General features: G+C 41.7%; 1 protein-coding gene across 3 annotated transcripts; it reads left to right on the top strand.

The window, feature by feature from the left end:
• The first annotated feature begins 7,534 nt into the window (after positions 1-7,534).
• LOC133888343 (metal tolerance protein C4-like) lies at positions 7,535-24,952 on the top strand. Of its 3 annotated transcripts, XM_062328547.1 has the most exons (14): positions 7,535-7,973; positions 8,066-8,123; positions 12,493-12,625; positions 12,729-12,784; positions 13,085-13,199; positions 13,314-13,371; positions 13,623-13,741; positions 14,058-14,177; positions 21,647-21,748; positions 21,824-21,896; positions 22,903-22,970; positions 24,418-24,478; positions 24,551-24,692; positions 24,835-24,952. In XM_062328547.1, exons 1-13 carry the CDS (start codon positions 7,643-7,645, stop codon positions 24,673-24,675), a joined length of 1,419 nt encoding a protein of 472 aa, XP_062184531.1. In that variant the 5' UTR covers positions 7,535-7,642; the 3' UTR covers positions 24,676-24,692; positions 24,835-24,952. The 3 variants fall into 3 exon arrangements, with proteins under 3 accessions (XP_062184531.1, XP_062184530.1, XP_062184532.1); XM_062328546.1 differs by having other exon boundaries at positions 24,551-24,952; XM_062328548.1 differs by lacking the exon at positions 22,903-22,970 and having other exon boundaries at positions 24,551-24,952.
• The last annotated feature ends 1,748 nt before the right edge of the window (positions 24,953-26,700 follow it).

Genomic DNA, 26,700 nt, shown 5'->3' with positions numbered 1-26,700 from the left:
CTCAGTCCCCAACACCGCCTTCCTCGTTGTTGTCTGCCTCTACACCACCACCCCGTCCCCGAGGCCGCATTCCTCCACGCGGCCGTCCCCGTCGCTGTCGTCCCCGAGCTCCAATACGTCATCATGGTGAGTACTCCACTGCGTGTCGTCTCCCTCCACCTCCCAGTTTGTGGTTGCTGCGAAGTGATAGGTACTGTGAGGTTAATGGTTGATTTGGTAATTGAGTTCTGGTTTCACCACTAGGTGGTTTAGTCAATTGAAATTGAGCCGAGTGAGCTCGGGGTTCTGGTGTTTAGAACTTTTGTGCTCAGGCAAGCGATTGATGGTGGTGATGTGTTGGTGGAGGTGCTTATTGACTATACTAATTTTGCCTTTAGCCGAATTGCATTGTGAGTATTTCGATTTTCTCCTCCCTTTCATTTCTGCTCTCTGGACGGCTTGGTGATATGCTCTTTGATGATCAAATGGAACACTGAGGTTGGGCTAGATGTCTAAGTGCAATTGTTGTTAAATCTATTTGTTCTCTGTTGTTGAATCGGCACAGATTGCCTTGATAGCAGTGGTGCATTCCATTGTTCAGTCCCTATGCTTATTGTTGGTAGTCTGTACATTGCTAGTTAGGCTTGATTCCTGGATTAGGAGCTGCTGTATTTGTTGATTCAATTAATCTTGTTTTGATTGAATTCTGGAAAAGCAGGAAAACCTTTGGTACTGCTCTGATATTTTGCTACTCGGTTAGTGTTTGTTTCTCAAAGAGTAATCCTCTCCATGTCAGCTTTTATGTCCAGCAGCATTGTCCAGAAAAAAGCTCAATTTTAGATTTTTTTTCAGTTTTATATCTAGTTGTGATCTTAGCTTCTAGCCCAGCTTGTGATGTGTCAAATGAACAATTAGAGAGCATGATATCGTAGTCCTGGGCCAATTGTTATATTTATCTGAGAGCAATTTTATTCAATTATCCATATGCTGTTTAGTTCATTATCTTGCTTGATGGGAGGTGGTTTTGATTCTGTACTTATGGCACTTACGTGTATGTTCATATTTAATGTATATGAACTACTTTGTTTCTTGATTTTTATATTCGGGTGGTCCTCAAGCATATTTTGCAATCGCAAATAATGAAAGGAGATAACTATTTGCCATACATGTGACTGCAAAGCTCATCTTGAGAGACGCTGCTCTCTTGAGAAGAATGCTTTCTCTCTGAACATGTAATCAATATTGAAGTCCTAATAAGGCCATTTGCTAGAGCCACTAAGCCTAATAGTTTTCTACAAGAATATTCTTTGGTGTTATGGTGGTTTGTAGTATGTCATTTTTAATATTCTCTGAAATTTTGGATTGCTATGACATGGTATGTTCATCGTGCTATTACCTGGTTCTATGATATGCCACTGATGTGTTAATGACATGTGGGACCAGGTCTCACTTATTCAGTTGTAAATCGTAGATTTTTCTATTTATTAATGAATGATATGAATTACTATGTATGATGTGAAGTTGGTATCATCGGACGACTCTTGGACACAATGGACTTCCAACAATGATGCGAAGGAGGAGCAAGAAGCGGCGCCTCGTAAGCGTATCCAAGAGGAGGAGGATGAGAGGCTAGCCTGTGAGCTGTGCACTACGGAGGAGCAAGAAGCAGTATCCCGTAAACACGTCTAGGAGGAGGAGGAGAGGGTGGCCCGTCAGTGTGCTGCGGAGGAGGCCGAAGGCTCAAAACCTAGAGGCGTTCAGGCGTTAGACTTCGATGTCTTTGACACGTCGGTGAGCCTGGAGCATAGGCGTTGCTGCGGTCGATCAGGCACTGCCGGGTCTTCCGCTCCACCACCATAGGCCCCCCCGGTGTCCCCGAACGTACTCACGCCATCAATCGTCAGTGCGGGGATGCGGTCCTTGTCGCAGGAGAGGTAGAGAGATACTGGACTGGCTCAACTCAACCGACTTTTCAGGGGGTGACTTGTAATATTGTGTGTTTGTCGATGGATGACTTGTAATATGTGTTCATTACTATGTATTAATAAATGTGTTTTTATTATTGATTTACAGTAAATGTATGTATCATTGTATGCATGTATTGAGAGAGACGGAGAGATTGAGGAGAGAGAGAGAGAGAGAGTACAGAGAGAAGGACCGTAGAGGGGGGAGAGGGAAAACATTGCCGGCTCAAATCTTCGGTTGGCAGTGATACCAACAAATCACTGTCGGTCGAAGGATACAACCGGCAGTGATGCAGAGAATCACTACTGGCTGAATCCTTCAGCCGACAGTGATAACCACCTTCACTGCTGGTCCACCGAGCCGGCAGTGATAATCCTCGACTATCACTACCCATTGCCCACTACCGGTTCCAAAATCGGCAGTGAAGGGGGTTTTGGAGCCGGCAGTGAATGGGTTTTCTATAGTAGTGGTTAATGTCTAGTTGTTACAAATGTGTGCACTAATTAAATAGCTACTGAAATTTTTGTAAACGGTTAATTGTTCTGCAACTTCAATAAATTATAGTTGAATCACGTCATGTCCAAATTTGGTAAAATTAATTTTGTTAAATTTCTTATGATGTACACAGTCTAGTAAAATATATGTTCACATGCAATACCTGTTTAACCTACTTTTACTTGCAATATTTAGAGAGGCCATTCAAATTTATAAAATTCTCATAGAAATTAATAAAAATCCAAATAATATGAAACCACTTCAAAATCTTCTTTAGTTACACCCTACACAGTAAAAATGCATACAAGCATGAAAAATGTTGTTCTTAATATAAGCTTAAATTATTTTTCTCATTTAAGCTATAATAAACCCTTTTATACATAGCTGCAGAAATACATTATTAACGTGACCATATGAACTCAAATTCAGTAATTTTTGTTGCATTGTGTTCATGACTCAGGGCACTACATCTCCACCAAATTTTATGCATTTTAGAGCATTTCTCACAGCATTTAATTCATATTTTTTTGGATGCACTATTTTATTCTTTAGAAAGATGACGAACCGGAGAGTGACAAGGTTGTGACCAAGGGTGAACTTGAGGTGTTGGTTGAATGTGAAGCACCTGAGACATAAGTCAAGCAACTATGCATATAGATCCCTCTTATTTTTGTGAATGTGATGGTCGATAAATTGCTATTATTCTTGTATGTCGTAGATGCATGTCTAGGGTTGTAGTTATAGGGATTGAGTTGGGAAGAACTCAATTGTTATGCACATGCCGTCCTTGTTTACCTTGTTTAATCTTGATCCTTGTAACCTTGGAGTATTATCGTAGAAGTCCTAGAATTTAAAATTGACATGAATATTGCTTAGCAATGTTTAGATCATCAGTAGAAGTCGAACAATGGATTGTTGACATCATTTGCGAGATATAGGGAATTTATCTTAAATTATTGTTATTATTAGTTAGGGGATGATGGGAATGATATTGATACGAGACTTGAGCGGGCAGTTGGGGTAGTTCAGAAAAGGATTCTCGAATGATATAGCACTGTTTGAGTTGATTAAGCACCAATCATTGGTGTCATTGTCTTAAGCATTTACCATACCTCCACATATTTCATAATGGTATGAATAAGCCCATTATCTCATGCTATACCAACATTTGAATTATGACCGCATGGTGTGTATGGAGAAGTAAAGGTGGTGAGGAGCCTAATGGGCAATCTATGGAGGGCTAGGTAAGCGTCGGCGTCATGGGGATGGATCAACCATGCGAGGATAGATTGGAGAAAGGTTGTCACGAGGGCTAAGAGGAAAGACTTGTGTCGTGTGATTAAACATGCACTCCCCTATAGGGTGTAAAAACTAGTCGAATAGATATGCTCTTGGTTATGAACATGCCTAATGTACATTATATATCATCATAGAGTTTTGATGGGTATGTAGAGTCGGTTGTGCTCATATACTTGTTATCCTTGGAGGTTATGTCTTTTATTTTGATCAATGCTAGCTGTTTTATCCACTTTGTTGAGTAAAATGCTTTCCACTTAATCAATTAACCTTGTGGCTTTCTATTGTTTAACCATGCATTCTCCTTGGCCAGTAATATATATATCCATATGTGTAAGTCTTGTAAGTACCTTTGCACTTATATTGCTTTGTTGATTGTTTTCCAAGTGAAGTATAGATGTTGGTTGCTTGTACCCCCGTGAGCGGCAAGATGCTTTCTATACTAATATTAACCCTGGCGGTGCTTATGGGCAAGCAACACCGGTCGTGTGTTTCCTTTTACGAATCTTTCTGCTACGATGTCGATGTTAAAATGCTAGGTTTAAACTTGTTGTATAACTTGAATGCATAGCGCCAGGTTGAGTCAATTTGAGAGGTGGTTGAACTTGTATAGTATGCTCTCTTGTTTAAATTTCAGAACCTAGCACTTAAATATATGGTACTTATAATATATTTCAAGACTTCTAAACTTGTGTCGTGTGATTAAACATGCACCCTCTTATTCTTGTGATGATGACATGTATGTGATATTATCGATATGTGTGTTGATCTTGAGACTTATCTTGAGGAATATATTGGGGACTGCCGGGATTATCTTTGTTTTAATTGAGAGGTGCAATAGCTCAACAACAGGATTAATGGCACATGTGCGACATGTAAATGGCATTGAATGCCCTCTGCCGGCAAGGCTGGGCACTAGTTGGGCGTCGAGGGTGGTGGAGCGTTAGACGCGCTAGATTGTTGTAGTGAGCAAGAAAGAGGGGTGCGAGTTCCTGAGACAAGAGAGAGATGAGAGGGGAGGTGAGCAGGTGCGAGGTAAGGGGATTGGCAACAGTGGATTGGGTCCACCTATCAGATAGAGAGAGGGAGATGAGCAGGTGAGTGAGATAGATGGGCCTTTGGGCCGGAGTGATGTGGCTGAGTGAAAGTGTGATCAAGATGGGCTGGTCCAGATTGTAGGTTGAGTTGGCCTGAAAGAGAAAAGAAAGGGGGAGGGGAGTTGAGTCACTGATGGCTCGACCAAGAGGGAGGGAGAGATTTAACTCAAGGGGAGTTTATGAATTTATGAAAGGTTTAGTATTTAGATAAATTCATGATTTGAATTTGGATAGAATGATAAATCTAGAAAAACTCCAAAGAAACCAAATTCACATCATCAAAATTATCCAAGTTTGAACTTCTAAATTTTAGATGAATTTGAGATACTTAGCTCAATTTAATTTATATTTGTTTTAGTTTTTTTATTTTGACTGTTTTTAGGTTATCTCTAAATACTAAAAACTAGGATGTCACAAGAATGGCCCAGTTCTTTTCCGGTGGTGTTAGTCTTGTCCCTCACATGATCTGGAAGCCCATCTTCTACTTAATTCTCGTGGTTTTTCTGTCATCTCTTCAATATATGTTCCCTGTATTTCTATAATTTATCATAACCACCAATAAAACACAGCATATCGCAAAACGGGGTTATTGTTAGAGGCCAAGTGCCATAATTGATGGAATAATGAGAATATATCCACTAAATTAGTGATAAATATGGTACAATAGCTTACGTCAACAATGTTATGGTTCTCTCTGGTGTGTGCTTACTCTGTAGTGAATATTTGAATTTGGACGTCACACCATTTTTGTGTAGTTGGAAGCATAGCTATCTTAGGGTATGTTTGACATAGCTGTATATCAAAAATCATTAGATCATTTCTAGCTCTAGAAATTTATAAAGATAGAACTAAGGATACACTGGAGGTATTTAAGTGAGTTATTATCTTATTTACATTCTAGATTAAATTTTTTAATATAAACATAAGATCTAAGGTAAAAGTGGGAGCTAAGAACCTTATCAATCATAATCTTATATGATGGGATGTTTGCTTGCAGCCGCACTACTATATCATTACACTCCTTTCAATACTTAGATGGCTTTACTTGTGTGTTTATCTAGAGTTAGTTATGTTAAATGGCAATTATATTGTTTCTTTTCAGTAAAGCTATGTTCTCTATTGGATGGAATTCCCTATTGGATGTGTGTGGAGCGCAGACACACATATATCACATTAATATATCACATCATTTGTGACTGGCGACAACTTCTTTGTCTCGCCACGCCACCTAAAATGAATTTCTTAGCAGCCTTGTACTCTATGTGGCTTTTAAGACCATCCATAATAATATACATATCAACTTTGCACTTTGAAACATAGCCAAAAAAAATTATAGAACCGAAATATCCTCTCGGATTACGATTTACGACAACCGAGTTGATTATTGGAACGAAAATTAACAAGCTGCTCTGGGTTCCACTCATGACTTTCAACCTTTCGCTCTCCTGTCTCCAATTTCCATTGCAATCTTGACTAGTGGTAGTCAGAGTCTCAAGTAATCAGTAGTGGTTTAATCTTTGTCATTAATAATGATTTTGAACTACTACTGATAACCAGTTTTGTAGTAGTGCCAGTTCACACCATAACTCTATTTGGATCAAAGAACTTTAAAGGAATTCCAAAGGAATCAGTTACTCTGCAAAGTTTCTTGATGATACCGTTTGCAACACAGGAAACATGAACAGTAAATGGACGAAAGTTTCGTGAATCGACCAATTTCACATGAATTGAAACATTCACTCTGACTTTGACCCAAAGTTTTCGTGAAAGCTCGGCAATTAGCAAATGGGGAGAGGACAAGTAGTTGAGGAGTGGGACCTTTCTTTTTGCCCCCATCTTTCATTGATCCATGCATGATGCTTTGTTTAGAAAATTTTCCTACAACCCAAACAGCCCAAACTTTTTATTCTTGTAATTTTTCATTTCTCACTTCATTCTATTCCCGTGTTTTTCACCGTATCTTTGTTTTGCATTCCTTCATTCATCTACATTACCAAAAATTCAAACCCTCATTCTATTCCTGTGCTTTTCACTTACCTCTATTTTACATTCCTTTGTTCGTCTACACTCTGAAAATCCCACCCCTCCCCCTCCCCCTCCCCCTCCCTTATATCTATGGACAAATTCTTTATTTGCTAGAAATTTTTTCACTCTTCTCTCTATACCATTAATGAAAACGAAGTTCCTTCTCTATCATAAATTTTATCTTTCTTTTCTTCCATGCCACTCTGTGAGTCTTTCAGGAGTTCTTCCATTGACAATCACTATTTATTGGAATATTCAGTGGTCTTCTGATATCTCAAAAAATCAATGATCTTCTGTTTTTAAAAAATTCTAAAACTTTTTATACGTGTTTCATAATACATATGTAATTAATTTTAATTGGATTAAAAAATAGTGTATAATTTAAACTAAAATTCTTTAAAAAAGACTACTTTTATAACTTCTAATAATTATTAGGGCATCAAATAAAATTTAAAAAAAATTTACTAATATTTTTCTTATGCGATGAACTTACTTCTAAAATTACTTCTAGTTCTAGGTTAAATGGTGAAAATTCACTAATAATTTTCGGGTAAGAAACTTCGTTTTGCATAGAGGGAAGAGTGAAAATCTTTGATGAAAAAGAAAAAATTGACAATTTGCCATAAAAACTTGAGCCACTATAATTATAATCCCATAGCCAATGACAAATAGTTTCTCTGAGTCTATGATCGTAGAGTCAAATAGCAAATAAGCTAAGCCTATTTTTAACGGTGGAAGCTGCGCCCCACCCGCGGCAGCACCACCGGCGGCGCCGGCACACCTAAATGCGCCGCCCCCTCGCCGCCGTGGCCGCCCTCCGCCTCCGCCTCCGCTTCCTCTCCCCGGCCCCCTCCCCATGCCGCCTCCTCTCCGCCTCTCACCTCCTACTCTCCCGCCGCGACGACGACAACGGCCGCGAGGGCCCGACGTCGTCCCCGCCCCCGCCCCCGCCTCCCTCCCCCTTCTCGCCCCGCCTGCTCCTCACCTCCGCGTCCGGCGCTGCGGGGCTCCTCGGCCTCCGCGGTGGGTGGCGGGGGCTCCCTCCCGCGGCGTCGCGGCCCCCCGGCGCCGGCGCCGTCGCTGACGCGCCTCCTGTCCGGCTCACCATCTCCCGCAGTAAGATAGGACGGATTGCCCCCTTTCCTTCATCTTTGTCCCTGCTTTGTGGTTTATTTGGTAGATTAAGTGCTGCTGCTGCTGTGGTTTAGGTTATTCTCTGCGTGTGGCCAAGGGCAAGAAGAAGGCGCACTTTGACGATGAGCACAGGTTATTCCCTTTTTTCCTAATGCGTATCGAACATCATGCTGTTAGTAGAATTATGGATTTTTGTGTCCGGGTTGTGCTTTCTTGAAGTTCATCGTATGAAACCTGTGTCAGAATAATTGGGAGAGGGTTATGGAAGAAAAATGCTATTGCCTCTATGCTGTGACGAGATATATGTTCTTCCTCTTACCAAATGAGGAGCAGGGAATGGTCGGTCCTGATATTTCGGTGCTCCGGGACGAGATTAAAAATAGGATCTATTAAATATAAATTTTGAAATATTTATATAGCACAGTAGTTTAAAGTAATAGTGTTATATTTTTTATATCAAACAAATAGCAGTTGTATGTATCATATTAAAAAAATAATGCCTCATTACACAATAACATAAACAGAGAAAACAAAATGCAGACGAGACATATGACTATACGAGAGGGTAAAATAAAGACACACTTCTCAGTCAAGTCTCTGTATTTATCAGTACCAAGATTAGCAATCACGACTCTATCACCCAACTTGAAAACAGAAGCCAGCTTATCATAAATCTAAAACAAATATAAGAATATGATTATACATGTTAGAGACAATGAATGTAGCTAAGCTTACAAAGTAAAATAGCATATGAATGTGACTTTACCTGTGGAGATCATTTGAAACAATTTCTTCTAACATTTACAGAAGCGAAGTCACTAATGATGGTATCAATATCAATCTCATCTAGTAAATTCTTCTCAATGCATAAGGTCGCCAAACCAGTTAGCTTTTCTTGAGACATTACTGATCTCAAATAGTTCTTCAATAACTTCAACTTTGAAAAGCTTCTTTCAGCCGATGCCACAGTCACAAGTACAATAAATAAGATTCGATAAGCAATAGAAACATTAGGATAGCAGTCCACTTCTCTAACAAATTCAAAAACCTCCATAGCAAACATTGTTCTATCTGGCAAAGTCAATTGCATAACCCTTAATTCAGATATTAGATCATTTAACTCCACATCAGATGAACCATGTAGATAGAAAGTTTTTGCAAATTTAGTGCAGCAATATGTTAGTTCAATATTATTCGGTGACTTCAAGGCGTTTGAACTCAGTAAAAACCCGAATATACCTTGAAACACTTGGAGTTCTTCAAATCTATTTTTCAATGAAGTTGTTGCTATATCAACCATGACCAAAAAGTAATTAACTTCAAAGGCCTTCTCAGCTTGCAGTATTTCTTCATTGCAATCAATTTCATCAAATTGTTTCGTCCTAAGAGTCCAACGTTTTACTGGAAACGATGGCTCAACACCCATTTTAGATGCAAGGTCTTTGGCAATGTTCAAACTAGATACATACCCTTCATTTCTATACTTGTCGAAGTATTGAATCGTACCTTCAATTTGGTGCAAGGCAGAGTCGATGCATATGGATGATGATTGCAACTTCTTGCTCACAGTATTTACAGCAAATAAAATATCATACCAAATAACCATGCCAAGTATAAACTCAAAGCTACCAAGAACATCAAATAAATTTTTTGCATTACTCTTGTCCTTGGGTTCGGTATCACAAGCTTGATATAACTTAGACAAAGCTGGCCTTAGATGAGAAGCTTGATATCTAATTGCTTTAACACTGTTGATTCGACTCTCCCAACGGGTATTGCTCAATTATTTCATAGTTAAACTTGGAACATGGTTAAGCAAAACTTTCCATCTTTTGATAGAACGAAAAAATAATACATATATTTGTTGCACAACACCGAAAAATAAAATAGCTTTAACATATGATTTTGCCATGTCACAAAGAGTGAGATTAAGAATGTGGCAAGCACATGGCATATACAAAGCTTTTGGATTGATATCAAGCAACCTATTTTGTACCCCTGGTGTTTTTCTTTCATATTTGAACCGTTGTCGTAACCTTGACCTCTTATATTACCAATATTAAGATCAAATGACTTCATATACTCAAGCAATACATTAAAAAGCTCCAAACCAGATGTGTCATCCACCTTCAAGAATCCCATAAAGTACTTCTCAGTTTTTATTTCTCTCTTAGACATATTAACACATTGAATTATCAAAGTCAATTGTTCTTCATGACTCACATCAGAGGTACAACCAAGGATAATGGAGAAATATTTGGCTTCTTTGACAATCTTTAAGATAGTATTTGTAACATTGGAAGCTAAAATAGAAATCAACTCATTCTGAATTTTGTGACTGAGATAATGATAATGAATTTCATTGTTTTGAATATGCCTAAGGTGGTCTTGCATTACTAAGTCAAATTCTGCAATCATCTCAACACAAGCTAAGAAATTACCATTGTTATCATTTTAAAGCTGTTCACTGGATCCTCTAAAAGCCAAATTTCGTTTACCAAGATATTTCACAATGGCAACTATTCGAAACAAAACTTGCTTCAACCGTTCTTTCTCCTTTGTGATTTCCTGTTGGAAATCTTTGTCAATTATTTCATTTTTGCTCAATCTAGTACTTAATTCATTCCAAGAGCTCATGCTAGTAATATGCTCGACACTAGTTTCATGTTCTTTGAGCCTTTCGCTGAGATGCCTCTAATCTCTAAATCCATTATCTCCTAATGAACTCTTGCTATTGTTAGATTTGAAAATCTTACAACAGAAGCAAAATACTTTGTCAACCTGCTTAGAATAAACCAACCATTTTCTGTCATGTACCTCTCCAGAATAATGAGTATACGAAAAATGTCTTGAGTTACCATCTAAAGGGAATTTAAGATTTTCTTCTTTTATAGGTCCCTTCTCAACTAATACGTCCATTGCTTTGTTATCAAGATTACCTCAATTTCTTGGATCATAAATATCCATAGAAAAAATCGGTTGTTTATCAACACTAGAAGATGAATTAATATATGCTCATTATCACTCACATTGTTATCATCCTCATTGGTGTCAATATTTTCTTCTGTAGGGCATTGGTCTTCTGAATTCCCGTTAGGTTGTTCCTCCACAACAACTATCGCCAACTCATCCGGGTTCCTTGAACTGCTCGTATTACTCTTAAAAAATTTGTCAATGGCTCCCTTTTGTGATTCCACCAACTCATCTACTCGTTTCCTTTTTTTCCTTTTTTCGCTGCCAGATGCATACTTTCTAGAAGACATAATTCAAGAACATGCTGAAAATTAAAAAAGAAAATACATTAGCGGTTGAAATACTAAAAGGATTACCAATTAGACGACTAAGACGAGTTATTGTCTCACTGATTAGGCCAAGTCACTGTCTCACCGTTATCACCAATTCGTCGACTAAGACGAGCCACCGTCTCCCCGCTGAAAATTGAAACAAATTAACAATTGATATGCATACTTTAGAAATTGATCACGGATAGACGGACTGTCGGACACGGACTCACTAGACACCAGTCACCACTCACCACCACTCACCACGGTCGACGGATAATGTCGGCACGAGTCGCACCACGGCACACCGCAGATGGCAGTCGGCAGACCAGACCATGCGTCTACGCGTCCACCGTCCACGCCGTCACTCCGGCAGCGCGTCTGCGCGTGCGGCGTTCGCGTCGGTCTCGGCAAGGAGACGACGATTGGCGTTGGCGAATTGACGATGGTCGATGGTCGTCGGTCGATGGAACGGCAACGGCCAACGAGCAAGTGGCAACGCGACGCGACTGGGCATCGGGCGACTGGTCTTACGCAGCGCAGGACGGCAGGAAGCCAGGAACTGGGCAACTAGGCGACGCGAGTACGCAAACGCGACGGGCGTCTAGCATTGTGGCACGGGATCGAGAATTCAGGATGTTCACGCCGAGTCGCCGACGCCGACTGCCGTCTGCTGACACGCGCGTCGCGCGCAGATGGATGAGGATGAGTGGACGACCTAGGGCTGGGCCGCATGCGCATGCACCGAGTACAGGATGACCTAATTTTTCTGACATATACTGATATACATATGGGTGGGGCCCCTGGGTTTTGGGGGCCCAGGGCGGCTGCCCCGCTCGCCAACCCCTAGGGCCGGGCCTGGAGCAGGGTAATGTGGGGAGTGGGAGGTATGAGATAATGTAAGCTTTAGAGGAAAAGATTGTTTACCTACTCCTTTTCTGGACGACAAGTTGTTCGCTGATCAAGCTATGGAAAAGGTCCACTTTGAATTGGTTTGGGTTCTTGTTAAGTATGAGTCTGAGTCATGATGCTTCCTGATAAATACTTTTCTCACTGTGATACATAAATGCAATTACAAAGGATATCTTATGTTAGTTATTCCAGCATTACATTTACATTATAAGCAGAAAAGTGCCGTTACGGCATGTCTGGATTGTTCATAAGGTTATCTGTTGATGTACATTTCACCTGATGTATTTGCTAATGGAATGTGACCTCAGCCATCGAGCGGTTAACATGGCACTGTGGTGTAACTTCCTCGTCTTCTCGCTAAAGTTTGGTGTGTGGATTTCAACCTCAAGTCATGTTATGCTAGCTGAGCTAGTGCATTCAGTTGCAGACTTCGCTAACCAGGTAACATTATCCTCTGATATGGCAGTTGATGTTTATACCTTTCCCGTCTATTTTCATGATCAAGAACAAAGAATCCAACACTTAACTATTTATCAAATTTCAGGCTCTTCTTGCATATGGTTTGAGCAGTTCAAGACGTGCTCCAGATGCTATACACCCGTATGTATAGTTAGTTATTTTGGAATGCATGCTTTGTCAGCAAATAAGTGGAGCTTTCTTTACTGCACTTTTCTTTGTTTGGTAAATACATTCCATCCTTTTTTACGAAAGAAACTACTCCTTTCCTTTGAAGTAAATATCACGGATTGAAGATTAGGAAAAAACCTGGTATTAGTTATTACTCATGTTAAATCACTAGAAAACCAGCGATGAGATTATATGAGATACACCATAAGCTGCAATGTTGCCTTAAGCCTTATGTCTTGACAAAGGTTAATCCCAGTTTAATCTCTTTTGTAGCTATGGTTACTCAAAGGAAAGATTTGTATGGTCGCTAATATCCGCGGTTGGAATATTTTGCTTGGGTTCAGGTGCTACCATTGTGCATGGAGTTCAAAATTTATGGAATTCTCAAGTATGGTGTCAAAGTCTCATTTGATTCACTAGAACTTTGTACACAGCATCCCATTTTATTATCAAATGTTATACGCAAGTACAATGGTGATATCTTTATACTTTTATTTGACAGCCCCTGGAGAACATTCACTATGCTGCACTAGTGATTGGTGGGTCGTTCCTAATTGAAGGTGTTGCTTGCTTGCTGCTACTTCTCCCATCCATGTCTTTTTTATTTGGGGCATTTGCAAATACCTCCCTGGTTTTTTATTTTTTGCAAGGATACCACTCGAATGACAATTTTAATGGTATTTTTGCAATTTTCTAGTGGCAAGCTTGCAATAACACCAGGAGTAGTGATTTTTTTGCAATTGTCCCTTTTTATTTATTTCTTTTGTCTACTTTAGCTATACTTGATTTGAGTAATCCTGTTGTCTACTAGGTGCTTCACTGCTTGTTGCTATAAAGGCTGTGAAGAAAGGTGCAGAAGCAGAAGGAATGAATATCTGGGACTACATCTGGCGTGGTCACGATCCTACTTCAGTTGCTGTCATGACTGAAGTGAGTAATGTGACTACCTAACATTTTTTTTTTCAGTTGCTGTCATGATTGAAGTGAGTAATGTGACTACCTAACATTTTTTTCAGTTGCTGTCATGACTGAAGTGAGTAATGTGACTACCTAACATTTTTTTTTCATGTAGTTCAATCACTGCATCCTACTGATTTTTATTTCTGCCATGCCTAATGATTACTTTAGTTTAATAGAAATTCTCATCTGATACTGTCGTCTTAATTAGATTTCTTGTTCATTTACCATTCAACCCCTATTACTTTTCTACCTTGAGTTCATTCTCATATCTAGTATTGTCCTATAGGATGGTGCTGCTGTTACGGGCCTTGCTATTGCTGCAGCATCTTTGGTGGCTGTTCAAATGACAGGAAATGCTATATATGACCCAATTGGTTCAATCATTGTTGGCAACATACTGGGAATGGTATGCTATTTTTTGTCGGTTCATACTTCTTTCACTTATGTTGGCTCAAATTTTTATTCTTTTTTTTACAGATAACCAATTGATGTAAATAAAATTGCTTTGTTTTGTCTGTGCTTGAGTGTTAAGCTTCTTCGGTGTGTCAATGCCATAACCTTGATCAAATGTGAAAAAAGTTGAATGAATTGTTCTAATAGTATAGTTCTGATGTTTTAGCAGTGAAGCAAAGCCACATCTTCAACCATTTGAACTCTCTCTACATGAATCTATCCTGGCTAGATACCAGAACTGTCGCATTTCTTGTCTGTTCATTATTAAACAAAAACCATCAAACTCTTGTTTTCCTCTTTCTTTCTCTATGTGTTGTATCTCTCTTCTGGTTAAATCTTATGGCGTGCCCCAAGGGACAAGGATGGTCACCGCAACAACAACACGTATGGCTGTCATTTTCATTGTTGGAATGCAAGCAATGTAATAGCAAAAGAAGTCCCTTGTTCCTAAAGTCCTGCCATTCTCCTCTTCTCATTCCTAGTGGTCAGGACACGAGGTTGTCACGCCGGCCCCGATTCCATGTCATATCACAACAGAAGCCTGGCTCTGGTACCAACGATGTCAAGCCGTATTAATGTGGCTAATGTGCATGTGCAAGCGAGGAGATGTTCTCACCCCCCCCCCCCCCCCCCCCGGCGGTTGATCCAATCCTCTTTGGCCAAAATCATCCACCAGGTCCCACAAATCGATCCAAATCCTCCCAAGAGTGCTCTCTCCTCCCTTAGATCTAGCACCTCTGGGGTTCCCCCCACGTTTCCGCCTGCACATCCAGCCGTCTCGGGCTCTTTTGGCCAAAGTGAGCCGGGAGATTTGACTCCCATGTCGACGCAAGTTCGCCCTGCCTCGGCGATTCAACGGCACTCATCCTTAGCCTCGCCTAAATTAGAACTAGATCTCCTCTGTTTTCCACAAGATCTCCCTACAACGATTCGAGGTTCGAATTGTGGTACTCTATTAGACCTTCAGAGCTTGGAGCTTCTTTGCCCTTTGCTGCAGACCTCCTCTGAGCCTTCAAGGCAGCATCTGACGCAATCTGAGCAAGGTACTCAGCCCCGTCAGCTGGATCCATCCTGCCTGCCTTTAGCCTCGGCTTCCTCAAGTAGTGTTACAGGTTTTCCTCAGAAGGGGGGGAGCCACACAAGTCCCGGCAAGGAGCGCTCCCCTGTGAGCTCTCGTCCCCATCTCTCACGCTCCCTCTTAGACTCATTTGCCGCGAGCGAGTGCAGAGCTCAAGGAGATCTCGTCAATGATGACGAAGGTTGGCAGACAGTAAAATCAAGGTTTTGGTGGCGCAAACGTAGACCTTCCTCAAGGAATGAGCCAGTAGCGCAACAACTTGATGATCAGAAGGCCCAACAGAGAAGGGAGAGCTACAAAAGGAAGATGCAAGGTAAATGTCTGAATGTCCAGCTAAAGATCACAAGGTTGCGGTTTGCAGAGATCCTACACGTTGCTGGAGGTGTTGGGAATCAGGACATAGAGCGTTCTAATGCGTCGCTTCCACAAGAATCTCCCAAGTTCCACCATTCCAAAAGTCTCTCACACTTTCCACCAACCAACTCTTGCTCTGCTACTGCGCATCGGCCTTACCTCCAGGCGCTTCTGAACAACCTGCACCAGCCCAAGCATTGCAGTGAGGATCCAAATAAGGTTCCAGCTGGAGGCATGAAGATGGTGGTGCCGTTGCAGGAAACCCCTTAATCCGAGAACGTGAAGTTTCTAGTGCCAGTCGGCAAGAAAACCCTATGTTGGTTGAGAGCACATTGCAGAGACCAATTAACCCGGGACTGAAGCAAGAAGTCCAATGGATGATGCTGCATAACAAGCGCTATGCAGACTACAGTCCCGAGGTCGTCCACCCAAAAGAGAAGAGCGCGTTGCAGCTGCTTTCAGCTTTCTGTGACCCTACGCTACATGAGATCTCTGTTAACTACCTCCTCTCAGGTCGCCAGGGTCCCCTCGTGAACTCACCGCATGCATCGCCGACACAGCCAGGGCTCCTGTTCAGTGGGCCGATGACAACCAATCAGCAAAGCCAGAACTCCACCTCAGAGTGATACGCACCTCTGGAATGTGAGGTTAAGAAGCGTCCAGCCGAAGCTGAAGATCAATGCAGGCGATCTCAGGGCAACTCTTTGAGCAGGGTGGCAAAGATGCCGAGGACGACGCTCCTGCCTGGGGACGCGCCACAGCCTTTGATGGATGCCGAGGAGGCTGGGGAGTGCGGTCGCAATAGTACCAGACATCAGCGTGGTTGCTCGTCTCTAAAGACCCCTAGTCCAGAAGCTCGTCAGCGATGCAATCCAATGGTCACCCCTAATGCGGACAACAACGACCACAACCCCACACCCCCACCTCCCGCCTTTTTTCGGTCTTGCAGAGCTCCTTGGAGACCTCACCAGCTGGGCCGGAGCAGGACACTTTGGTCCTTTCAACGCCCACACCATAGCAGACAGTAGTCCTAGGAGATCCAGATGCAACGCGCCAGTCGCCAGCATCGATTCAGCTTCAATCGGCTTCCTTCTCCTCGACACCTGCGGCTTCTCCCACCCTGACGTCGACAGCTGAGTGTGGCGCTCGGGCTTCCTCCTTCACTGACCGGGTCACCTGTCAGAGCTACTCACCCCAGCGAGATGTTTTGGACTCGGCAGGGCTGCTCACCCCAGCGAGAGTTACACCAAGAACCTTAAAGACAGAGGGCTTGATTGTTTATTCTCGTCGTCGACATTGTGCTATCTCCATGAACCAAGACGCTACACAGCTGGAAACATCAACCTTGATGTCTATACCTCATGTGCCTAGGGCCATCTTCATCAACCTTTTAACCAGGAGGACAGATGGCCTGCTACCTATCCCAACAATATAGAAAAGATGGAAGAAGACGCTTCAACCGGACTTCACGCCACGACGCAGTTGCATTCTGGCGTCGGGGTCGCTTCGTCAAACTTGACAAGAGATCAACCCCGCAGGAAAGTGATGTGTGCCCTGGGGATCATCGATGAGCAAGAGCGGATTGATCAACAAGCACAAGACAAGTATGCAAAGTTTTTTGAGCAGCCGCTTACACGTTCGCACATCCAAGCTCTAGCAGCTCTTTTCGGATGGGAGCCCTCGGAGGAGGACCAAGAATGGGAGGCTGACGGCATCACTGTGATGCCTTGATATTGTGTGCTTAGGTTTTGGTTGTTTTATCCCTTTTTGTTATGCATCCTTCTAATATTTTGGTATGGAATGTCTGTGGGCTGAACTTGACCGCAAGACAATTTTGTCCGAGATGTTGTACTCTGTGCATGCCAACATCATTTGTTTACAGGAGACGAAGATGCCAGATATCTCCAAACACTTGATGCTGTCTATTTTAGGACCAAACTTTTGTAGCTTTGCCTTCCTGCCAGCCTCTGGAGCCTGTGGTGGAATCCTGCTCGCTCGGGAGGATGGGAGCTGCCAGGTCCTTTCCTCGAGAGTGGACGTTTACTCTGTCTCAATCCAACTCTCACATACAAATGGAGAAACATGGTGGATGACCGGTGTGTATGGATCTCAAGCAGATGCTGACAAGTTGCTATTCTTGTAAGAAATTCGAGATTGCCCAATGCCCGGGCCCCTTTATGATACTAGGAGACTTTAATCTCATTTATCGGTCGGAGGATAAAAACAACACAAATGTAAATTGTGTGATGATGGGCCGTTTCCAATGGCTACTGAATAGCACCGATCCCAAGGAACTACCTCTCATCGGGCGCAAATATACGTGGTCGAACGAAACAGACTCTCCTACATTGGTCAAACTCGATTGGGTCTTCTGCACCTTCGACTGGGAGCATCTGTTCCCCAATTGCCTACTGCAAAGCATAGCCACAGAAGCTTCTGCCCCGTGCCCCTTGCTGCTTGGACTCCAAGATAATAAGATGGGAAAGCATCGTTTCCATTTCAAAGCATTTTGGCCCAAACTGGACGGTTTCCTTCAGGAAGTCTCCAAGGTCTGGTCCGAAACAGAACCTAGACCATGCCCTTTCAAAACAATTTCATCAAAGTTCAAAGCCCTGGCTAAAGCCTTGCAAAGATGGAGCGACAAAAAAGTCGAACATGTACGCACACAGCTGCAACTAGCTCGGGAGATTTTGCACCAAATCGAGATTGCGTAGGACTCTAGGCAATTATCCGAAGATGAATTATGGCTGCGACGTAGGCTCAAGAAACATTGCCTAGGTTTAGCCTCATTGGAACATACAATTGCGAGATTGCGATCAAGATTGTGTTGGTTACACGAAGGGGATGCGAACATCACCTTCTTCCACCTGCAAGCATGCCACTGTAAGCGGAAAATTTTCATCCCCAAACTACTTTCTAGCGACCAAGTTCTCACAAAGCAGGAGGACAAGGCACAAGTAATCTATTACTTCTACTCTAACCTTCTCGGAGCTCTTGTACAATGTGAGTCTCAATGCTCTAGAGCTTGATGCCTTGGGGCTGCACCCTCACGATCTCAATGCTCTAGAGATGCCTTTCGCTGAAGAGGAAGTTTGGATAACGATCAAGCAACTTCCTTCTGATAAGCCAGGCCTAGACGGAATGACCGACAAGTTCTACAAAGAATGTTGGCCCATTATAAAGCTTGATATTATGGCAGCAGTGAGCGCTTTTCAACAAGGAAATTTCAGAAATCTACGTCTCCTGAATTCAGCTTATGTGATCTTAATTCCAAAAAAGGATGACGCTGCTCGAGCCAATGACTTCCGTCCGATTAGTCTTGTTCACAGCTTTGCCAAGTTAGTTACGAAACTAATGGCGAATCGACTATCACCCTTCTTGCAGCATTTGGTTTCCACAAACTAAAGTGCTTTGTTAAAGGTAGATGCATACATGATAACTTCTTATTGGTGCAGCAGACAGCGAGATTTCTACACCGACAAAAAGAACCTCGAATCCTTGTTAAACTAGATATAACAAAGGCTTTTGATTCGATTTCGTGGCCTTTCTTGTTGGAAGTCCTTCGCAAGCTTGGCTTCTGTCCTTTCTAGTGCAACCTTCTCTGCAATTTACTTGTGAAATCTACTTCTAAGGTGCTTCTAAATGGGATCCCTGGAGATGAGATTCAGCATGGTCGGGGATTGAGGCAGGGAGACCCCTTATCGCCGGTGTTATTTATCCTAGTGATGGACGTACTCAATGTTATAATTAACAAGGCTAATGCGGAAGGTTTGCTTCAACCTCTGTCCAACAGAAACATTCAACATAGGGTCTCTATATGTAGATGATGTGGTTTTATTCCTCCGGCTATGTGTTGAGGACCTAAACATGCTACATGATATCTTGAGGATCTTCGGATAAGCTTCTGGCCTCAAAACGAATTTATCAAAGAGTAGTGTTACACCGATACGTTGCTCGGATAACAAGATCATGGTAATTCAGGAATCTTTGCCATGCGAGATCAGGGAGTTCCCATGCACCTATCTTGGATTGCCTCTCACATTCAAGAAACTGACTAAGGCACAATTGCAGCCGCTCCTTGATAAGATCGCATACCAACCGCCAGGTTGGAAGGCATCGCTTATGACCAATAGGCAGATTGATCCTGGTCCAGGTAGTTCTAACGCCAATGCCAACCTATCATGCTATCGTTTTGGAACTCCCAAAATGGGTGCTAAAAGCTATCGACAAGATAAGTCGAGCGTTCCTATGGAAAGGAAGAGACCAAGTTAAAGGTGGCCATTGTTTGATTGTTTGGCGAAAGGTATGTCGACCCAAGGAGCTGGGAGGCTTGGGTATCCACGACCTCACGTCTCTTGGATGGGCCTTGAGAATGAGATGGCTATGGTTGCATAAAACACAACCTAATAAACCTTGGGCACAGTTTACAATTCCGGTCCATCATAATGTCAAGGCGCTTTTCTCAATCATAGTTGCAACCAAGGTGGGCAATGGTGCCAACACCCTCTTTTGGTGTGATCGTTGGCTACATGGACAGATTATCACAGACCTGGCGTCTAATCTCGTTGGCCTCGTTCCCAAATGGATTGCCAATAGGCGCACTGTGCAAGAAGCCATGGTGGGCAATAGGTGGATTCATGACATACGAGGTGTTGTTTCTCTCAGAGCCCTATCAAAGTATCTGGAGTTGTGGGATGTGATCTCCCAGGTTGTGCTCCATCCTGATTTACAAGACGACCATTACTGGCATTTCTCTTCCTCCGGACAATACACAACGAAGTCGGCATATGAGTCCTTCGGAGCTATACTTTTCGAACCTTGGAAGTTGATCTGGAAATCCTGGGCGCCAGGGCTCTGCCGCTTCTTCGTATGGCTTGCAATCCACAACAGATGCTGGATAACTGACCATTTGGCTCGAAGAGACCTTTCGCACCTGGCCGCTTATGTGCTTTGCGATCAACATGATGACCATTAACCATCTATTGGTCTCCTGTGTTTTTGCTTGCCAAGTTTGGTTCTACCTGTTATCGCCTAGGAACGTTGATGAAACCTTAAGTGATTGGTGGTTTGGATCTGGCAAGAAGTTACCCAAACAACAAAGGAAAGGCTTCAACACTTCAGAGATGCTTGGGACATGGAAAGACTCAAACACCAAAATGATTGCGTGTTCAATGGTGCTTCTCAAAACATTCAAAGACTTCTACATCGGGCTTCTGAGGAGCTTCATCTCTGGCGAGACACAGGGGCGACGGGGCTCGCACACCTTGCCGTCATGGGGCACTAGCCGCTGGATGTTTACGTGGGTCCTGTGGCGTTCTTGCCTTACGGAGTATGTTGGGCTTTGAGTAGTTGCGTCGGCTTGTTGATTCGTTAGCGTGTGTTTTTAGCGTGGCAGCGTGCCTGTTGCTGCTTTGCGTTCTGGTGTCATGTGCGCTGGTTGTGAGTTATGTTTGTTGGACCTCTTTTCCTCTTCTTAATGCAATGATGCACAATTCTCATGTGCATTAGAGAAAAAAAAAATTGGTTTCTTAAATTAAGAGAACAAAAGTCGGTTAAACTTTTTTGAGAGCCTAACCATCTAAAACCTTATTTGGTTAGTATGAGATTAAACTAGGATAATAAGCACAAGTTTTGCGAAAACTCAAAATTATAAGTTTGAAGAAGAAAACGAGTTTTCTTCATTTTAACGGAACTAAAAATAGAACTAGTAGAACAACTGAAATTCAAATTTAGATAAATGTTTTCGTTTCTGGTCAATATTTACACAAAAATATCTTTCTGCAAAGTCCAACAAAACTTGCTATCCAAATGACAGCTACTTCTAAATTTTTAAAATTTTCTATCCAAATGACAGCTACTTCTAAATGTTTTCATTTTGGCTTATGCTTGCTCCTTTGAAAGTTTGCTGATGATTTGGTTCTCCATTTTAGTCATTTTCTGTCCATGTCTTGTTCAAAAGCAACTGTCCAATAGTTCTACTCTCTTCGCAGGTTGCTATTTTTCTCATTCAGAGGAACAGGCATGCTTTAATTGGCCGGGCCATTGATGATCATGACATGCAGCAAGTTCTTGAATTTCTTAAGTCTGATCCGGTGAGCTTTTGGATGTCATTATTTCAGAAATGCTTAGAAGCTTTGTCATGAAGCTGATTTTCTAGCTTTTTTCAGGTTGTAGATGCTCTTTATGATTGCAAAAGCGAGGTGATTGGACCAGGATTCTTTAGATTCAAAGCAGAAATTGGTATAGCCCTTATATTCTGGCATTCTCCAGCTTTAAAGCAGTTATTTCATTGTCATCACACAGTATGTGGGATAGCATGGTCACTCCTTAGCTGAGCTGTCGTTGACAATTATAGCCATTGTTTCTAATCCTGGGATGGCTCCGTTTCGAATTTGATCTGAGCTAAACTTGTTCTACTAGCTGTCAGAATGTAGTGCTATTGGAAAAGTGGGAAAACAATGAGTCATGCTTCACAATTGCTGTGTTCCTTGATTAGTGGGTGAAATTGTCTGGTACAAAGTAATCTACAACATAGTATCTGTACGATATTGACCTGACTACTGCTGGCAGATGGTCGGAAGTTGGTACCAGTTAGCCACCAGATATACTGGCATCCAAAACCCAGTTCAGCTGTTAATCACTCAAGACAGACAATTTAAATACATTTTGGATAATCATCGTTATTGAACACTTTGGATGCTTAATCTTGTATGTTTCTATATGGTCAAGTGGATTCTGATTAGTAATTACTAATCAATCAAATTGATTTGACCATATGTAAGGAGTCGTCATACCTTGCGCTAGCTGTTTACTATAGGTGTTGTTTAGAAGGCACACTGCAGCAAACTAATTTCTTATCTTGGCTCTGATTCAGTTGATGAACTCGTAGTACTCCATTACTTGTGGTTGGAGATGTCTACAATTGCAATGGGGCAGTTCCCTGCATGGTTTTCCCACTGGGTCTGGCTTTTCTGTGTGCATGTCTGTTGGGGTAGGCACTGCTGGAGCTTATGGGGTAGGATATGGGGATAGCTCTTCATTTCTGTCAACATTCCTACCTAGGTTACTTGTTGCCAATTATTGTCTGTTAGTGAATGTTCTTATGAATTGTTTGCCCTGTTACGCTTCATTTCTAACTTTGGTGATTTGTATTCCAGCCCTGTTTTTGTTCTTTAGGAAAAAAGTTTTCTGGAGTTCTAACTTTCCGATATTTTCTTGTCATTTCTTTCGCCTAATCATCTCGTAGATTTCAATGGAGTTGTTCTGGTGCAAAATTATTTGGAAAGGACTGGACGTGGAACATGGGCAAAACAGGTGCCCTTTTTTCTCTCTTGAAAATACTGTATCTACAACGAATAGTTGTGCTTTTTGGTAGTTGTCTTCTTCTATTTATAATGTAATGAAATGTTATGGTCGGCAATGAGATGAGACTGTATAGATTTGGTGTAGATAAGTTTGGTAAGAAATAATTTAGTTTAGATCAATTTGGTAAAAGATAATTCGGTTTAAAGATAGAGTCAGCTAGGAGATAGAGTTGGATTCGGTCAGAGACTTTCCATTGGGAGTTCTGTTTACAGAAGTCATGTAATCAAATCAATCAAGCAACAGAATTATCAATCTATTCCTCTCTCTCGGCTCTCTCCTATCTATCTGTTCTCTTCTCTCCCTCACACCTGCCCTCCTCTCTATCTATCCCGTCGCCCTTCTCCCTCTCAGTCCTCTCGGTTCTACCAATTTGGTATCAAAGATGTCAGGTTCTGACGCTGTGGAGTCCAAGCTGGTGGCCAACATGCAGAAGAACATGCAGCTACATTTTGACGATTTGGCGCAGAGCATGCAACAGTTCTACCATCAAATAATTGCTAATTTGTCTGTTCCTTTATTGAAATTCGAGGTGATTTTATCGCCCTATTACTAGTATGGTCAAATGGTGGCTAAAGTTTTAGCTGTCAGTTAACAATTGATGTTGAGTTGCTTAATTCTAGGTGATTTTATTGCCCTATTTACTAGTATGGTCAAATGGAGGCTAAAATTTCAGCTTTCAGTTAGCATTTGATGTTCAGCACGCTGATATTATTGTGGCACTTACCATTACACCAGGGCTGAACTAATACTACTCTATTGCTAACTACTCCCTCCGATCTTAAATATAAGTCCATTTAGGTTTGTCCTAAGTCAACTTTTTTAGCTTTGACCGTCAATAGCTAAAAAGTCATATAGATTGACAATGTAAGGTTGATGTTACTAGATTCATCGTGAGAATTACATTCATAATATATACCTCTTTCTATTTGAAATATTGTTTTTTATAGATATTATTAGTCAAAATGTCGATGTCCTAATGGACTTATATTTGTATCAGAAGGAGTAGCAATAATGCAAATATTTGGGATTAGGAGTAGCAATAATGCAAAGTATGAATCATATACATTTCATTTAAAAAAAGGGGAAATAGTGAGTGAAACCACTAATTTTGATGTAAGGTTGCATACACGTTGCATATAAAATGTGTCAATAATCTGGGAAAGAATTTTTTTACGAAAGTAGGATCTGCCCAGTTTCATCATGTAACAGTTGGATGTGTGAGCAGTTGTTTTGTACTCTTCTTCACTATACCTTTTCACGAAGAACATTAAGACTAATTTTCCAACACATCAGCAAACTAAGAACCACCTTTTTTTCTTAACTGCAGATTTCTCATAAAAAAAAACTATGGAGCGCACATCTTAATCTCTGATTTTTTATTCTTTGCCTTTTATAGTTCCGGGAGGCTGCAATATCCAAGGATGACACGCAGTTACTAAGGGTCATGGCTAACTACGGTATGTGAAATGCACTGCTCTAGAGACGGATCTTCGCTTTGTTACCTTGATCTGAAACCACTGCTTCTACAGGTGAGGATGTAGTCGAAGCTCTGGGGTATGAAGTGGATCGGCTGGAGTCAGAGATCCAGAAGCTTGTGCCTGGAATTAAACATGTTGACATTGAGGCACACAACCCAGAAGGGCTTTCCCTGTAGAGCAGAAGTTTTGTAGAGTATGTGTACACTGCATTGATTGATCACACATGCTGATCGATGCCAATTCGATTCTTTTTCTACGACATTCAGATATTTCCCCCCTTGATTGCGTTGCCGTTGTTGCCAATGTAATAATCAGATGGCTATAATTTATTGCAGAGAAACAAAAAGATAGTATTTGAAGGCAATACGAGCTCGTGCCTGACATGGAAATATGGGATGTAAGGTTTTGGAGAAGTTGGTTCCTGATAGAAAAAAACTTGAGCTATTTTGGTCATATCCTTCGCTTCTACTGAATGGAGTGTTAATATTTTGCCTCTTGTCTCACCAGTAAGTATGGTAGCGCTACAGAATGCATTATTATTACATGTATGGTGTAAGAAATTCTTGTTTAAGCCTGAGAGGAAACCACGAGATTATCTGAAACCGGCCATAATCTACTGTTTGAATCGGCTTTTTTCTAGCCCTGCTAGGAATTATTTGCTGTAGCATCACCTGATTATTGCTTCTGAGTTCCGAGAATAAGGTGTTTGTCCCAAATTTCAGTTCCGAGAATTCCTCATTCTTCCAGATCCATCAAAGCTCATGTTTGATATGGGCTTGTACAATTTTGCACCGAGTCGGAACTTGGCTCTGGAGCCTACAGGATTTCCCGATTCGGCCTAGAAGCCAGGATTTCACACAGGAATTCTGTTCCGAGAGCATCCGCTTCTTAGTAAGTCGTGCGCGAGTGAACCGGCCCACACGACAGCCCATGACGGCTCACGTCAGCCCAAGTTGGGAAGGAAAAGTTTTTTACAATTTTTTTTCCAAAAGTTTCTAAGCTAAATTTTTTTCTCAAAAAGTTTTTTGAACGTTTGAGCTAAACTTTTTTCTTAAAAATTTTGATATAAAAGTTTGTTTACAAATGTTTCTGAAAATGGAAAATTGCAGGGAAATTTTTTCAAAAAGGGAAGTTGAAGGCTGTAGGAGAACGGGTGTGGCTTCCCGTCCGTGCGTGATTAGAATCATCCGATTTTGCAGCTCCACCCCACCACCAATTAGCTAAACTCTCTTTCAATATATTTGCAGTTCACATGAACATGGAAGAAAACCAAGCCTCGCATTGTAGAAAGGCGCATGAACATTAAATTTCTGCAAACAAGCTTCACTTGGTTTGCGCGCGCACGCTAACGACACGAAGCAGCTGGTGCGTCACTCCAGCATTCATCGGATTATTTCTAATTTGCAATGAGGCATTATGGACATGACCCCAATTTTAGTCGTAGACGAAACCGTGATAAGGAATTTTGGGAGTTTGCAAGGAGACTAAAAAAGTACTGAACTAAAGTTATTAGAGATAACCTGACACAGTGCCGTAATCTAGCGTGCCATATTTGTATTGGAAGGAAGTCCAATTGAAACTTTAGTAGACGCTCATTGGTTTTAACATGTTTTTTAAGATAATGGAAGCTCTATTATTTTTTATCGTCATAGGAAGATGATACCATCGAAAAAGAGTGCATGCGGCAGATCTGGCTTCTTTGCAAATAGTTTGCATGGCTAATTTCTTATTCTAGATCTTTTAAAGGTCTCTTTTGTAAAAATATGTTGCAGTTGCACCGTGTTCTTGAGAATAATACAGAGCTTCTAGCACCTTGTGGGTGTTTTTCCTCAAAAAATGTGCCCACAACCTAGCATAACACTAAAACTAGCTTTGTGCTATCACCGGAGCAGAGCAGCAAGCAAACAGCCATCAAAACCAGTAGCAACGCCACCTTCTCTATCTTTACCAACACAAACACACACGTGCACAAAGTCAGGTTGATCCACCCGAGGACCTTGGCTGGTGACGACGGCAGCCTCGATGAGGCAATGATGGTGGCATGGAGATGTCAGAGGAAAGCGCTAACTTGGAGTGATAGATGGCGTGGTGATGAGGACGAGCAGCATGAGTTGGAGTCACAACCCATAGAGGCAATGGCCCAATGATGACGTGACTACAAGTGCTGGCGTTGCACCCTTGGAGGGTACGCGATGATAGCC

This window comes from Phragmites australis, chromosome 13, assembly GCF_958298935.1.
Source record: "Phragmites australis chromosome 13, lpPhrAust1.1, whole genome shotgun sequence".
Taxonomy (NCBI): domain Eukaryota; kingdom Viridiplantae; phylum Streptophyta; class Magnoliopsida; order Poales; family Poaceae; genus Phragmites; species Phragmites australis.
This window is presented reverse-complemented; position numbering and strand designations above follow the sequence as displayed.

Bases quoted from the DNA above. Each gene is read 5' to 3' on its own strand.
- LOC133888343 (XM_062328547.1), top strand. From the start codon at position 7,643: ATGCGCCGCCCCCTCGCCGCCGTGGCCGCCCTCCGCCTCCGCCTCCGC. The intron at 13,742-14,057 runs GTGAGTAATGTG...ATTGTCCTATAG, and splicing joins CAGTTGCTGTCATGACTGAA to GATGGTGCTGCTGTTACGGG. The intron at 14,178-21,646 runs GTATGCTATTTT...CTCTCTTCGCAG, and splicing joins TTGGCAACATACTGGGAATG to GTTGCTATTTTTCTCATTCA.